The sequence below is a fragment of the Cupressus sempervirens genome, chromosome 7 (genome assembly GCF_028749045.1).
Source record: "Cupressus sempervirens isolate cs-2001-9-10 chromosome 7, ASM2874904v1, whole genome shotgun sequence".
Taxonomy (NCBI): Eukaryota; Viridiplantae; Streptophyta; class Pinopsida; order Cupressales; family Cupressaceae; genus Cupressus; species Cupressus sempervirens.
The window spans coordinates 614,343,714-614,360,726 of NC_143124.1; the positions used below are offsets into that span (position 1 = coordinate 614,343,714).

Genomic DNA, 17,013 nt, shown 5'->3' on the forward strand with positions numbered 1-17,013 from the left:
ATATGTATATATATTCTGATTGAAATTCTGCAAATAAGAATTCATAGATTAGGAATCATCAAATTCTGAAATTGAAAAGACATCCGTTTACTCTAATCTGAAATAAATTTAATCTACATTTACAGTAATCAAAGCTTGTTAATTGTTACTAAGGTCAGTTCTGTATAAGGCTTTCGTGTTTTATAGTCTGTATTGTATCTTCTCTTGATTCAATCTTGACAAACCTGATTTACAGATCTTTGGTTATAAGTGGCTTATAATTTTGTCCCAAATTTCAAGCTGCTGGTTTTAGTAAAAAGAAAATCCTTGGCTATAAAGTTTTGACCAATTCGAAAAACAAAATACCAGTAGCATGCACTGAATATATGCATTGTGCATTTGTATTATTAATAACCAGCTTTCTAACAATGTTGAAGTATTTTTCCCAAATGTAATTTGAATAGGGAGTGTTTCAAATCGTGATAGTGAGCAACATCCACATTTCTGAATAATATTGCAGCAAACTAACCAATATTGACTATAGTAAAATTCAGTATCATAACAATTGATTGAGGCTAGATAAGGCCATATGACCATCCTTCATAATAAGAAACAATTCAATTATTGAATGTATCAATATAATACAATGAAACAAATATATAAGTACACCAACTTAAATTTTTTCATCATTTTCCTTTGCTGATTCATTTAATAGTGCTGCTCGATCATCTTTGATGGGGATTTTACCTTTTTCCATCTTGATCTTATAGAACACATAATGTTGCAACATGAATATTATATCGAACACAATCGATTCCTGTACATCAAATTACTGCTTAGAATTGCATTCAAATGATGCAAGAAAGAAAAAAAAACATTCATTATTGAACACCATTATTTTCAATTTCAGAATAGGGCATACTAATGTATCAAGATAATCATCCCAATATGTTACAAACGATAAAAGAAAGAAAGAATGGAAAAAAAATTAGTGAATGCTACTATCTTACAACTCTTTTGTGGTAATTTAACTCATTTTTAATAGTAGAATAGGGCATGCTAATGTATCAAGGTAATTGTTCCAAATAGTTACAATGACTAAATAGGAAAGTTTAAATTATCCTATGATTGATCACTAGGGCTAAATTTAAAGAATTGACATGACCACTGTATGGGCTTTCCATATTGCTCTTGTATTCAAGATAATTATCTATCTAAAATTAGGAAGTCAGGTTCCCCTTCCAGGGGCCCTTGTACCAGTCTGGTTCGATTTGGGTTTGACTTTGAGTTTGGTTCACCAGTGGTTTGGCCAAGGTTCAAACCCAGGGAGGTTGGTTCATCTAGGTCTAACCCAAGTTGAATTAGGGAAAAATTAAGGAGACGAAGTGTAAATCAAGGCGAAAATAAGGCTCGTGGGAGGACAAAAATCCTTGTGGAGGGACAAAAATAATGCACGCAAGAGGATAAAATCCTTTGCCTAGAGTGCAATCCAATGGTCAAAGAGGATTGTTGGGACTGGAGACAATAGGGATATATTGTTGTGAGGATAAAATCCTCTCCCCCTAGCAAAATCCGATGATGACAGAGGATTCTCCAAAATTCTAAGTCCATACTATCAGGCAAAAGTGTGTATGACGAGATTTTGAATATTGTCCTAATCACATAACAAGAATGCAAAAAGAGGGGCCCCAATTTTGAAGTGGCAATGGAGTGGAAATGCGCAATAGGCACACACTGAGAACACCCCTGATCTTGACACTCACTAAGAATGTCTTGATCTAGTTAAACACTCACTAAGAATTTCCTTGGCTCACACTAAGAGCGCCCTTGATCTTGACATTCACTAAAGATTGTGTTGTTCTGGTATGACATTCACTAAGAACATCTTGGATCTCAACACTAACTAAGAACACCTTGATCCTATTTAACACTCGCTAAAATGTCTTAAATTGCGACACTCCCTAAGAATGCCTTGATTTCTCTTTGGGTGTTTCTTTATTATCTAATTCGTCTATCTTATTTACATGTCCTCTTTTGAACTGATGATTATGTTTCCAGGATTCTTTACATGTAAAAGGTAAACTCTTATTCATTAATTCATCTCTTTCTTGGCATTGATGTTTTGTACCTCATTTTTCATTACATACATAATATTTTTTCTCTCTATTGTCCTTATTTGAATCTTCATGCCTATCTTGGTTGAAAAATTCCTAGGTCATTTTTTGAAGGATTTGATTCAACCTTCCTTGTCTTTCTAATGGCTTACTCCAAGTTTTGGGGTTCAAATGACTTTACAAAGTTTTACATGGATTCTTTAAGTCCTACAAACATATAAGTGAGCCTCTTTTAAGAAAGATCTAGGACCATAACGGACAATCCTTGGAATTTGCGAGCGCATTCCTCCATGGTACCAATTTGTTTGATGTGGGTTAGTTCTTGGAAATACCATTTGGGGTCTCTTTCATCAAATCTACCAATAAGCTTTTGGGAAAATTCACCATGGGAGTCTATATTTTGGTGGCCCGGGGAAATAAGCCCATGATACAACTATTCATGTGTTGCCCCTTCCAAATGAAGTATTGCAAACTGGAGTGCATCTTCTTCTATCATGGGACTTAAGGTGAAGAATGTATTCAATTTGTGCAACCATGCGTGAGTTGTGAATTTTCCTAATCCATCAAAATGTGGCAGTGTTACTTTTCTCACTTTGTCTTTGAGCTCTTTATTTTTGTGCCTTCAAGGTGCCTCTCGTCGTTTATCTTCGAAAAATTCTCTAAATGATACAAACTCTTCAATGCGGGTGTAATGTCCCCACTTTAGCAGTTGACCAAGTGTGTGTACATTAGCCTAGTTCTACATGGTCCCGAGGGCTAACGAAAGGTTTAAAGGGATCCTCGAGTGTTTTGGCCTAGTCATCTCCAGCTTGGGCCAAAACGGAGTTAATTTACTCAGTCTCGGGCATACTTACTATTTTTAGTAGGTCAACAGGACACAGGGGAGGCTAAGGTTGGTGATTGCATTTGATACTCCTCGGCGAGAGCTTTCCGACGAACTATCATTCGTCTTGTTCGGAGTTCGATAGCTTATTTGTTTTAATCCCTGAAGTATCATTAAAGTAACATTTAATTTAGTTGTAGAATATTAAAGTGCTACTTTAATATTAAATCTTATGGGGAAGTGGGTAGGGGCCCTAGCTCGGTTGGCTAAATCTTCCCTGTTGCAAAGGGTTGGTCACGGGTTCTAGTCTATGTTAGAATTAATAATCTTTCCTTGGTTGTATTTATTTATTTATTGGGATAAACCAAGGTATCTCTTATGTATTATTTATTTGTCCTCTCGTCCACATGTAAAGGACATGTCATTCTTGTCCAATTGTCCACTTGTGAGGACAACTCTTTTTTGTATTTCCTTTAATAAGGAAAATAGATATTCCTCCTTAAGAGGAACTTAACACTTTGCACACACCTTTTATGAATGTGGCATTCATAGAAATGAGAGTTACACATGCAACTCCTTTCTCATCTCTTTAAAAGAGGTGCTTATCTCTCTCATTTTCATCTAATTTCCATTATTCATATCAAGTTTTTGATGCTATTGTAAATGAGCTATTTTGTTGCATTTCTTCTCTCTCTCTTTCTCATTTTTAGGCTTTTGCCTCATTCATAATACTCACAAGGGGTTTTCTTTGCTTTCCCCTTATCAAATCCTTGTCTCTTGTGTTGCTTATCTTTGGTATTGCTCCATTGATGTTGTATCATTTGTATGGTAAAACTCTTCTTGCTATCTTGGATTAAATCTATTATTTCATGCAATTTTATTTTATTATATTTTATCATTTCAATCACTTTTTCTAACATGGTATCAGAGCTTTCTAATCCTTGTTTTGAGCTTTTGTGAAGGTTACCATATTGGAGAACTTTGTTGAGAGGAGAAGTGAAGAAAAAAATTCATATCTATCTTTTTTGCAAGTTTTTTATTCAATCTCCAAAATTTTTTTTAACCCTCTTTGGAAGGTTTACCGCCAAAGAGTTCATTTTTTATTTTTTCTAACCTCCTTTGGAAGGCTTGCCGCCAAAGGATTCTTTATTTTTAATTTTTTTTATTATATCTAACCCTATTTCTGTTGCCGGCTTTTTAAGTTTTTTGAAATTCAAATTTTTTTTCTGTTTTTTGTTTTAGAAAGAAAAATACAACAGTTCGTATTTTTTTTTATATCTCATAATCTATGATCTGGGTTTGGTTGAAATTTTAACAGCATTTAGAAAACATAAAAACGAAAAAACCCTTTAAATTTCATTTGTATTAGAATAGTATTGCAAAAGTTATTGTATTATATGTGCAGTATTATTTGTTTTTCAAATTTTAAGACAGCAGTTCGTATTTTTATGATATCTCTCAATCCGTGATCTAGGTTTGGCTAAAATTTGAACAACATTTAGAAGACATAAAAATGAAAAAACTTTTTAAATTTTATTGAAAATAGAGTTAAATTAAAAAAGTTATCGCTCTCTGTGTGTAACACATTTTTTCAGTTTTTCAAATTTTTATTTTTCCCGTTTCTTCAATCTGACCAGTGGTTTTGCAGAGAACATTTTAGTTTTTAATTTTGACTCTCTAAATCTCTTAATAGTTATTTAACATTCTTGTGGATAATAAGTCTCACTTTTTTATTTCAAATTTATTATTTAAATTTTAAACGTAATTTTTTAAATCATGTCGACTTTAATTCCAGAAATCAAGTTAAATAACTCAAACTATCATGCTTGGAAAACTCATCTTTCATTTATATTCCGTTTTAAGCATATTTTAGATGTTGCTACTGACCCTTCTGTAGTTCCTGGTACCTTAGCTACACAAGATGAAAAAAAATGCATGAAATACTAAAAATGACGAAGCCCTTGGCCTCATTGGTATATCTTTTAACCCAGATTTATATGTTCTAATTTCTCATTGCACTAATGCCCATGAAGCTTGGGATATTTTAAAGCAAACGTATGACAGGCCATCTGAATCACGCAAGATTCAATTGCAAGACAATTTGGAAGACTTGAGGTATATTGATTTCAAATCCATGGATGAATTTTTACTTAAATTTGATTATATTAAAAGTCAACTAATTGGATTAAGTGTTACTCTCACTGATATTAGATTAATTACAATTATTTTAAAAAAATGTCTTCCTAGACAATTTCAACAATTTATTACTAATGTTCATTCTCAACTTGCTATTCCTACTTTGTCTACTCAATTAACTTATAGTATTTTTCAAAATTTGTTACGTCAAGAGGAAGCTAAGTTGTTACAATTTGGTACTCTTAGATCTAATGAACATGCTTTTGTGTCTAAAAGTCAAAATCAAAATTTCAAATCTTATAATAATGATTCTTCCAATACTTATAATAATAATAATCACAATAATCATCCAAATACTCATCGTAATAATACTCATGTTAATCAATTTAATAAAAAACCTCACTGTACTTATTGTGAGAAAAATGGTCATGTAACTAATAATTGTTTTAAAAAAAAAAAGATAAGCAAATTATGAATAACAATAATCAAAACTCTCATCCATCTCGTCATGCTTTTACTGTTAGTTACAATGTTCTTAAAAATTTAGAATGGATTATTGATACTGGTGCATCTCAACATGTTACTTTTCATAAAGAAGTGTTTGATTATTTAAAACCCGATCCTTCTAATATTCCAATTCAATTAGCTGATAATCATAGTTGCAAAGTTGAAGGATTTGGTAATATTAGTATTCCAAATGAAAAATTACATGATGTCCTTTATGTTCCTGAGTTGAAATACAATCTTCTTTCTGTTGTAAAATTATGTCAAAATTACAAAGTTGAGTTTCATAAGGACATGTGCTCTATTATTGATCCTAACACTAATGAAGTTGTTGCTAATGCTAAGTTAGGCCATGATAACTTATTTAAATTTTCTGGGTTCACCTCTTCTAGACACTCTTTGCACAAAGATATTACTTTTAATATCGAGCATAAAAGGCTTGCTCATTTGAAAAATGAGCATATCTCATCTAATACAGTTGAAAATTTATCTCTTATTGCTTCATCTAAGATGGCATGTACAAAGTGCATGAGTGAAAACATGCAAAATACCAAAGGTTATCAAGCTTATAATCCTATTACTAACAAAGTGCACATAGCACAAAATGTTTGTCTTGCAGGAAATGGTGTGCATGATTCTTCTAATGTTCAAAATGAACAAGTTCATAGAAGCAGAATTGTGTTAGTGGAGGACCAACCTCCTCTAAACCCTACTCCTCATATATCTACCTTTATTCCTCCTATACTTTCTTACAATGGTAATGGTAATGATGCATTTATAGATCATGGTAATAATGTTAATATTGATAATGGTAATAATGCTAATATTGAAACAAATGATGCATTCATACATCATGACTCTTCTTCTAGTGATAAATTTGTTAAGAGAAAAAATAAATGGTTTCAAAAAGTACTTAGTAAAAGAGATCAATTTTTAGAATGGGTGGACTTCAACCTAGGAGGATTAATTACTGCAAATATTGTTTGATGTTAATAATTCTCTTTCATCATCTTTGGCATTTCTTTTTAGTATGTTGCCTAGAAATTATGTTCTATATATGATCTTAATTCTATTTGCATGTTTCATACCATGATAGTTTAGGTATATTTATTCATGTGTATATGTGGGGGCCCACATAAATATCCTGATAAATATACAAATTATTGTCTCTTGTGACTTATCAAATATGAGTGCATTCTTTATTTCACATAAGTAAATTTATTTTATTTATTTTTTCTTATTCCTTGGGATTATGAGTTATTATACACTATTGCCTTCAACATTTATTTTATTCTACTGATTGGCACATAAGTGCAGTTTATAGCATCATTCTATTGCCATATTGGCAATTTATGGTTAATACCATTTATTATTGGAGTTTCCCTCCAATTTTAGTTAATTTGACCCCATCTTGAAGGCATTTTACTCTTATTTGAAGGCAATCAATTGTTAATACTCATACTCATCCCCTTTGATATCTTTGAAAATATGTCATATAATATTATGTATACTTCTTTGCTTAAATCATGAGTCATGCAGGTTATGGATTGATCACCCATTAACTTGCAGTAAAATGACTTATTAGTGGACTGTCTATATCCACGTGATTGAAGCATTGTTGATGTTGGATTCATTAGCTAACCTTTTCTATGGTCTTTTCTTGAAAGTTTTGATAACATATTTGTTCTTTGCAGGATATGATTTATCTTGATTTCTTTGTGGTACCAAGTTACAGTTATATTTACTCTATGAGAATTTACTTATACATAAAAAGTTTCTAACTTGAATATAAGATGAAATTATCCTTGTGGATAGTTGTCTTTGTTTCTATGTTTCAGGTTATTCATCAAGGCACATACAAGATATCATTATTTGTTGTACAGATCCTATGCCACATGCATCCACTTGAAGATGTAACACACTTGAAGAATTATCAACTTCTCTTGGCTCTCCAATGATGTACCCATGATAATAAGAGACCTCTTGCACAATGAAGATATTTCAAAAAATCAAATTACAATTTGATTTTGACAACATCTCTCCAAGTAAAGATTAAAAGGGGGTGTTAGAATTAATAATCTTTCCTTGGTTGCATTTATTTATTTATTGGGATAAACCAAGGTATCCCTTATGTATTATTTATTTGTCCTCTAGTCCACATGTAAAGGACATGTCATTCTTGTCCTATTGTCCACTTGTGAGAACAACTCTTTTTTGTATTTCCTTTAATAAGGAAAATAGATATTCCTCCTTAAGAGGAACTTGACACTTTGCACACACCTTTTATGAATGTGGCATTCATAGAAATGGGAGTTACACATGCAAAGACATGCAACTCCTTTCTCATCTCTTTAAAAGAGGTGCTTCTCTCTCTCATTTTTATCTAGTCTCCATTATTCACATCAAGTTTTTGATGCTATTGTAAATGAGCTATTTTTTTGCATGTCTTCTCTCTCTCTTTCTCATTCTTAGGCTTTTACCTCATTCATAATACTCACAAGGGGTTTTCTTTGCTTTCCCCTTATCAAATCCTTGTCTCTTGTGTTGCTTATCTTTGGTATTGCTCCATTGATGTTGTATCATTTGTATGGTAAAACTCTTCTTACTCTCTTGGATTAAATCTATTATTTCATGCAATTTTATTTTATTATATTTTATCATTTCAATCACTTTTTCTAACAGTCTCCCCCGTCCCCGTGATATCGGTGGGTGTGTCGCGCCAGTGCTACCGGTCACGTTAAAAAGTTTACCAGGCGCCTTAAAAGAGTAAATTTTTTAAATTAAAAAAAAAATTCTTATGGGGAAGTGTGCAAACCAAAAGGGCGCCTAGGGAGACATAAGTGAATATTTTAATATGTTTTATATTGCATATCTTTTATCCCACATTGCTCATGAGAGTTGAGCCTACCCTTGGAGAAAAAATAAAAAGGAGCATTGGTAGCTTCAATCGGCAAGGTTGAATATGAGAAGAAAATTGATGTGTGAGTTGCAGATCCGTTCTTGGCATTAGAAGACGTCTATCCTCTCTTGTGACATTCTAGACATCATTCCCTTGAGGTTTGGCCTTTGGAATCTATTTTTATCAGCTTCATTATCAAGCAGGTTGGGTAAATTTCTAACTACAGGCAGATTTGATGTTTTCCTCATATCTTCTTCATTACTCATCCAATGCTTATGCTACTTTAAGGGAATGATTTTATGAAGATATTAGACTGTTTGAAAGACAAAATATTGTAGCAACACTGTTCATGTGGCACTATTCACGTACCACTATTCATGTCATTGTAGCAGCAGGTTTAAATAACATTTGCTAGGGCATTATGTCAATAATATTGGAACAACTAGTGAGTTGATAATCTGCCCGTATTTGATTTTATTAAATTCTGAATAATAGCATCATATCAGCAGTAATACAATTTCCAATCTGCATATTATTGTACTTTCTTTTTGTTCATGTTGAGTGATTTTCAATTCCATGCAAGCAAACAATATAAATATTTCATTTCCGAAGTCATAAGGGGTTATAGTAGTAAACAGAGGAATAAGGAGTTGGATGCAAACTGTCTGACAAAATTCCTATCAGCAGTGGTTTAGTTTTTTGGGCATTTCTAGGGTGTCCATTACAGTGGTATCTAAGCCTTAAGTCCTACCATCTTATGGAGGCCTTACAAGGAATTTGGAACAACCGGATAGAGGGAAAAGTGTTTGACGAAGTGTCAAAACACTAAAGTTAGAAAAAAAAGTTGGTTAAGAATGTATGTCTGAGCATGCGACAAAGGCCATCAACAAAGATTCAAACTCACAAAGCGAGCAGTCTAGTTCATTCGTGCAGGTGGACATAGAATCCAGACATACGGACACAGAGGATTTATTCTTCGAACAAGACAACAGTATGGGTGACCAAGATAACAAGAATATAGGACTAGGCGGAGGCAAGAATGCCGATCCAAATCACGAGGAGTTAATGTTCAAATGGTTATTGGGTACATTAGAGCAGGGGCAGTGTGTGCAACAGGAGCAGAATAGGCGAATGTATATGATGTTGTAGCTTATGGCTAGACAGATGGGCATCACTATTAATCCAAGTGATGCGAACAATGGAAATGGGGGCAATGATAATAATAGAGGTTGAGGCAACAATAATGGTCTTGAGAATAACATTACTGGTAATAATAATGGACATGGCAACAATGGGAATGAGGTTGATAACTTTAGACACGTTGCACACCTAGCTCGGACAACGAGCTCAAGACCTCTTCTACCCACCTTCCCACCTAGAGATCCGGTTCAACCAGTAAACGAACCGTAGATTACCAAGTTTCAGGATCAGTTCAGGAGGGACTAGGAGGCTAGTGGACCGGAGTTTTAGGCAGATATTTTCCTCAAAGATTATATGGACTTGAGGATGAGACACATGCCTAAAGCAGGAGGGAAAAATTAAAACTTTGAGTTGAGAAAGAAAGTTGAAAATCTTTCTTTACCTTATTATGATGTTTTAGGGAAGATGACTGCACGAGCTTGGGTGCGAAAGGTAGATACATACTTCCAGCTGAATCCTATGCCTGAGGAGGCTATCAAGTATGCGGTTATTCATTTGGATGGTCCAACGCATGAGTGGTGGCACCATGGCATGGTAATCTTGGGGCATAATCAAATCACATCTTACGAGTTCACTAACAAACTCATAGAGAGATTTGATACCACAGATCCCGAGTTATAGTTTAAAGAGTTGGCACAACTCAAGCAGTGGGGATTAGTTAAGACATATATTAGAGAATTTCAAAGGTTAGTTGTGTTGGTTATAGATATTTCAGAGAGGAGATTAGTAGTGTTGTTTATGGATAGACTCTCAAATCCCTTGAGGGGTTGGGTCAAGGGGCATGACCTAGCTACATTATAGGAGGTCACTAAGAAGGCCCGTGATGTCATCCTTGGCATGACATGGATGGCCTCACTAGTTGAGTTCACACTCAACCTACCAAAACTAGAGATGAGATTCCAACATGAGGGAAGAACTGTTGTACTCAGAGGACTTACAGATGGGAGTTGCAGAGTAGTCTCCCTAGGGAGAATGCAAAGACTTTTTCGGCATAATGATAGAGTGGGCAGCAAAATGTTTCATTATGCCAGCTCCACAAGAGTCATAGGTAAAGAGTCATCAACCAAATACCCAAGAGATACCTAACAGGCATGCCAAAGTATTTGGTGATATTCCATGTGGGGTTCCTCCTGACAGGGTAATTGAGCATGTTATTGAGCTAGAGGAGGGAGCCAAACCGGTCATGATCACCCCCTATCGTCATCCTAAGAAACAATAGGATGAGATAGAGAAGGCAATTAAGGAGCTATTGGAGATGGGGCACATTAAGTCTAGCAAAAGCCCTTTTGCTTCAGCAGTAGTTCTAGTGAAGAAGGATGGGACGATGCCCGATTGGTAGCCACAAGAAGTTTACAGACCGAGGAGCATGTTGGGTTTAGAATCATAGTAGCTAATGGTGACAAATTATTATGCACTCGGAAGATATCTAATCTTCACATCAAGTTTGGAGATAGCTATGAGTTGGAGGATGAGTTCTATGTAGTAGACATGGGAGACTATGATGTCATCCTTGGCATGACATGGATGGCCTCACTAGTTGAGTTCACACTCAACCTACCAAAACTGGAGATGAGATTCCAACATGAGGGAAGAACTGTTGTACTCAGAGGACTTTTGGATGGGGGTTGCAGAGTAGTCTCCCTAAGGAGAATGTAGAGACTTTTTCGGCATAATGATAGAGTGGGCAGCAAAATGTTTCATTATCTCAGCTCCATAGGAGCCATAGGTAAAGAGTCATCAACCAGATATCCAAGAGATACCTGACAGGCATGCCAAAGTATTTGGCAATATTCCACATGGGGTTCCTCCTGACAGGGGAATGGAGCATGTTATTGAGCTAGAGGAGGGAGCCAAATCGGTCATGATTACCCCCTATCGTCATCCTAAAAAACACCAAGATGAGATAGAGAAGGCAATTAAGGAGCTATTGGAGATGGGGCACATTAGGTCTAGCAAAAGCCATTTTTCTTCAGCAGTAGTTCTAGTGAAGAAGGATGGGACGATGTGCATGTGCATCGATTACAGGGCACTAAATAAGAAAACAATTTAAAATAGGTATCCCATTCCTAGGATTGATGAGTTGCATGGTGCACGCTTCTTCACCAAAATCGATTTATGATCTAGATACCACCAAATTAGGATGAGAGCAGAGAACATTGAGAAGACAGCCTTCCGATTTCAGTATGCCCACTTCAAGTTTATGGTTATGCCATTTGGGCTAACCAATGCACCCACCACATTTAAAAGTTGTATGAACTAGGTGTTAGGGGGTAATTGAGGAGATTTGTTTTGATCTTCTTTGATGACATCTTGGTCTTCAGTAATACCTAGGAGGAACACTTGCAGCATCTGGAGGAGTTGTTATCTATTCTAGATAGAGAGTCATTGTATGTCAAGGAATCAAAATGTGAGTTTGGCATGACTAAGCTCTTTTAACTTGGTCATATCATTAGTGCCGATGGTGTTCGGGTTGATCCTGAAAAGATTAGAGCTATTGTGAATTGGCCTACTCCCACAAACCTCACACAGCTTAAGGGGTTCTTTGGTTTATGTGGTTTTTACAGGAGGTTTGTTAGGGGATTCTCATAGATTGCCACACCTTTGACAAATATCATGAAGAAAGTAGCCTTCACATGGACAGAGGTAGCGCAAATATGTTTTGATCACTTCAAACAAGCAATGTCATCTTGTCTGGTTCTAGCTCTACCTGATTTCACAAAGCCATTTGAACTTCAATGTGATACTTCAAGCGACGGGATAGGAGTAGTATTGATGCAGAAGAGACACCCCATTGCATTCGAGAGTAGGAAGCTCCGAGGAGTTGAGAGGAGCTATTCTATCTATGATAGGGAAATGTTGGCCATAATGCATGCATTGACCAAATTTCGATCATATTTGGTAGGTGGACATTTTGTGATCAAGACTGATCACAATAGTATTAAATACATCATGAGCTAGCATGGTCTTAAAGACCGGCAGTAGAAATGGGTTACTAAATTGCAAGCTTATGACTTTGATATAGAGTTTGTCAAAGGTAAGAAAAATGTGGTGGTTGATGCTTTATCTCAGAGACCTCACTTATGTACTATGGCAAAGGTTTCAGGAGATTGGAGGGATCAGATTGCAACAAAGTATGCAGGAGATGATTGGGCTTCTGGGATAGTTGCAGGCACCATTCAAGACGACAGGTATGTAGTGTTGGATGGGTTGATCAGATTTCAAGACAAGGTTTATTTGATCTCTACATCACAGTTTAGAGAGGGGATTCTGAGGGCATTTCATGATGCACCTATAGTTGGGCATCCAGGGGTCTTCAAGACCTATAGGGAGATTCGAGAGTGATTCTCATGGAGAGGGCTCAAGGATGATGTTCAGAGGTAGGTCAAGGAGTGTGCAGTTTGTCAACAGAATAAAGGAGAGCACACGTTTCCTGCAAGTTTACTACAACCCTTGCTCATTCCGCACAGGAAATGGGAAAGTATTTCTATGGACTTCACCACTAGTTTACCACGAGTGCAGGGAAGAGATTGTATTTATGTGGTGGTAAACAAATTAACAAAGTTTGCTCACTTTTTTGTTGTTCCTTCTACTTGTACAGCAACTCAGGTGGCAAATTTATTCTTCAGAGAGGTTTTCAGATTGCATGGGATACCGAGATTTATTGTTAATGAAAGGGATAACAAGTTCATAAGTGCCTTTGGCAGGAGTTTTTCAGGCTGTGCAGTACAGATCTTACACCTAGTACGAGTTACCACCCTCAGACAAATGGGCAGATGGAGATAGTAAACAAATGGGTGGAAGGCTATTTGCAAAACTATGTGATTGTGCAACAAAGAGCGTGGGTCAAGTGGTTATACATGGGGGACTATTGTTACAATACCACATATCACATGACCGTCAGGATGACTCCATTTATGGCATTGTATGGGTATGAAGCACCAAGCTTCACGGATTTAATTTTGGGGAACAACTGAGTGCCCAAAGCCAAAGACCTATTGCAGGATAGTCAGGATATCTTGAGAGCACTCAAGGAGAACATATAACAAGCTCAAAATCAATAGAAGTTGTATGTTGATCAGCATAGGGTAGAATGCAATTTCAAGGTAGGATATGGTGTATTTGAGGCTACAACCATATAGACAGTCATCGCTCAAGAGGAGTGAAGCAGAGAAACTGAAGCCTAAATTTTACGGTCTCTACAGGGTGATTCGTAGAGTAGGCGAAGTCGCCTATGAGCTTGAGCTTCCAGAGGGCAGTTGGGTGCACAATGTATTTCATGTGTCGAGGCTTAAGAAAGCCATTGGTCAGAGTGTAGTTCCTTCTACAGATTTACCCCCTTTGGATGAGGGGAAGCTCGTGTTAGTACTTGAGGCTATTTTGGACACCCGAGAGTGGAAACTCAGAACTAGGATAGTGAAGGAGTATTTGGTCAGATGGAAAGATCTATTGGAGGGGGATGCTACATGGGAGAGTGAGCGGGTTATTCAGCAAGCTGGACTGATATTGCTTGAGGACAAGCAATTTCAAGGGCGGACTGTATTGTCCCCACTTTAGCAGTTGACCAAGTGTGTGTGCGTTAGCCTAGTTCTACATGGTCCCGAGAGCTAACGAGGGTTTAAAGGGATCCTCGAGTGTTTTGGCCTAGTCATCTCTAGCTTGGGCCAAAACGGAGTTAATTTACACAATCTCAGCCATACTTACTAGTTTTAGTAAGTCAACAGGACATAGGGGAGGCTAATTTTCGTGACTAATTTGATACTCCTCGGCAAGAGCTTTCCAACGAGCTATCACTCGTGTTGTTCGGAGTCCAATAACTTATATATTTTAATGCCTGAAGTATCTTTAAAGTAACATTTAATTTAGTTGTAAAATATTAAAGTGTTACTTTAATATAAAATCTTATGGGGATGTGTGTAAACCAAAGGGGTGCCTAAGGGAGACATAAGTGAATATTTTAATATGTTTTATATTGCACATCTTTTATCCAACATTGCTCATGAGAGTTGAGTCGAACCTTGGAGAAAGAATAAAAGGGAGCAATGGTGGCTTCATTCGGCAAGGTTGAATATGAGAAGAAAATTGATGTGTGAGTTGCAGATCCGTTCTTGGCATTAGAGGATGTCTATCCTCTCTTGTGACATTCTAGAAAACATTCCCTTGGGGTTTGGCCTTTGGAATCCATTGTTATCAACTTCATTATCAGGCAGATTGGGTGCATTTCTAGATACAGGCAGATTTGATGTTTTGCTCATATCTTCTTCATTACTCATCCGACGCTTATGCTACTTTGAGGGAATGATTTTATGAAGATATTGGACTGTTTGAAAGACAAAATACTATAGCAACACTGTTCACGCGAGTAATGTTCATGCGGCACTATTCACGCAGCACTATTCATGTCATTGTAGCAACAGGTTTAAATAACATTTGTTGGAGCATTATGTCAATAATATTGGAGAAATTAGTGAGTTGATAATCTGCCCGTATTTGATTTTATTAAATTCTGAAAAATAACATCTTATGAGCAGTAATACAATTTCCAATCTGCATATTATTATACTTTTTTTTTTGTTCATGTTGAGTGATTTTCAATTCCATGCAAGCAAACAATATAAATGTTTCATTTCCGAAGTCATAAGGGGTTAAATTAGTAAACAGAGGAATAAGGAGTTGGATGCAAACTGTTTGACAAAATTCCTATCAGCAATTGTTTAGTTTTTTGGGCATTTCTAGGGTGTCCATTATAGTGGGGCTCAAGATTTGCATAAGCTCTTCTAAGTTCGTCGTTGCTATTCATTGTTTATATTAGTCCATCCTCTTCCCTGAGTATTTCTTCCTTGGCTAGGAAGGGTGTATGGGACTCTAGATGAGGACGATTCATTATTTTTTGAATAGTTAGACTTTATATCTCTCCCAATGAAAAAAGGATTTTTGAGGTCGTTAATTGATTTTCCCATATTTTGTATGACTTGTGCGAGAGCCTGATTAGACTTTTCTAATCTTTTGATTTGACTCATAATAGTCTAATTTGTTTGCTCCATAATAGACCTTAACTCATTATCCATTTCATTCATGGTAGTCTTCTTTCCTTTCCTTTGATAAGTTTGCATAGGCCGCTATTCACAGGACGACACGATTATGCTTTGATACCACTGTAATGTCCCCCTATCCAATTCAGTGGAATTTAGGGACTGATTCTTCTAATTTGCAAGAACTTTCTTCCGCTATGTACTTGTATCCTAACATCAATATATCAATATATCAATATACGGTGTATGAATGCTATCTTTATAGATTTTCCTGATTTACACATACATATGCAATGATCCAATACCATTAGAATCCTTTCCCCTAATGTAATATTTATCAATTATGCAATGTTTATGCCTGATTGGAATCTCTTTGTTGATGCGCTCTGATTTTATTATTAATAGGAGATTACTTCCCTGTGGGTCTGTATAGTATATAGGAATACTAGATTGAATGCTTTTCAAGATTATTGTCCTCTATTCAATTTTGTGTGTAGATAATATCTCTTCTAATTTGACACTTACTCTCCTCAATATGCAGGCCCAATAAAAAATTATCTCCTTCTCTTGCTTGTTGGAACGAATATATTTTATTTGGATCTCACTTTTCCCCTTAAGTTCCCCCCTGATGGATAAGAAACATATGTGATTTTGAGCTCCAACCTATTTGATTCCTAGCATGATTTAGTTATCTTAGGTAAAAGGAATGTCCTATGCATGGTGATATATCTTCCTGCTATTTGTCACTAGCTGTATTTTGACCTTTGAATTGCTGCCAGGTAAAAACTTTCATTTTATTGGAATTGCCTATATTTTCTACTGGGAAAGCTCGCTCCATTCTGAACAGATGGACACTGTTTTTATTTATTTTGTAATTCCCGAGTGTTGTTGATCATATGTATTTTGTGTCCGCTAATTCTACATCCTGCTATAAGCTGGGATAAATTTCCGAGTCTCACCACTTATCTGCATTTCTTTTATATAAATTGTTGTGTATTTTTTTTTTTTGAGCATTATACTAATTCTCAGTATAGATTTTTCATATACCCCCTTTGTAAAGGTCATAACTTTCAAAAGGGTTGCAACTTTCCTTAGCAAATAAGATTTTGTACCTTAAATATTTTGATATTTCTGTTTATTAATGAACTGCTTCCCAGAGATGATATTCTGATCTCATCAATCCTTCCTTATGTCGTTAATACATCTTGACTGACTAATTACCCAAGCGGACAATCTGCTGGACATTTGTGTCACTATTAGGTGTTCATATAAGATCGGCCTTGAATACTTCTTAATTTTCATCTGCTGAATGCCATCCCTGGTCAGTAT

At 35.8% G+C, this 17,013-nt stretch overlaps 1 protein-coding gene across 1 annotated transcript in view; it reads right to left on the reverse strand.

Moving 5' to 3' along the window:
• Positions 1 to 353: 353 nt before the first annotated feature.
• Positions 354 to 17,013, reverse strand: part of LOC149548212 (PQ-loop repeat family protein / transmembrane family protein) — a 101,469-nt gene continuing 84,809 nt past the window's right edge. The window contains exon 8 of the mRNA XM_089792258.1: positions 354 to 796. Within this exon, the coding sequence (XP_089648384.1) occupies positions 653 to 796 (144 nt within the window). The 3' untranslated portion in view covers positions 354 to 652. The remainder of the gene's footprint in view (positions 797 to 17,013) is intronic.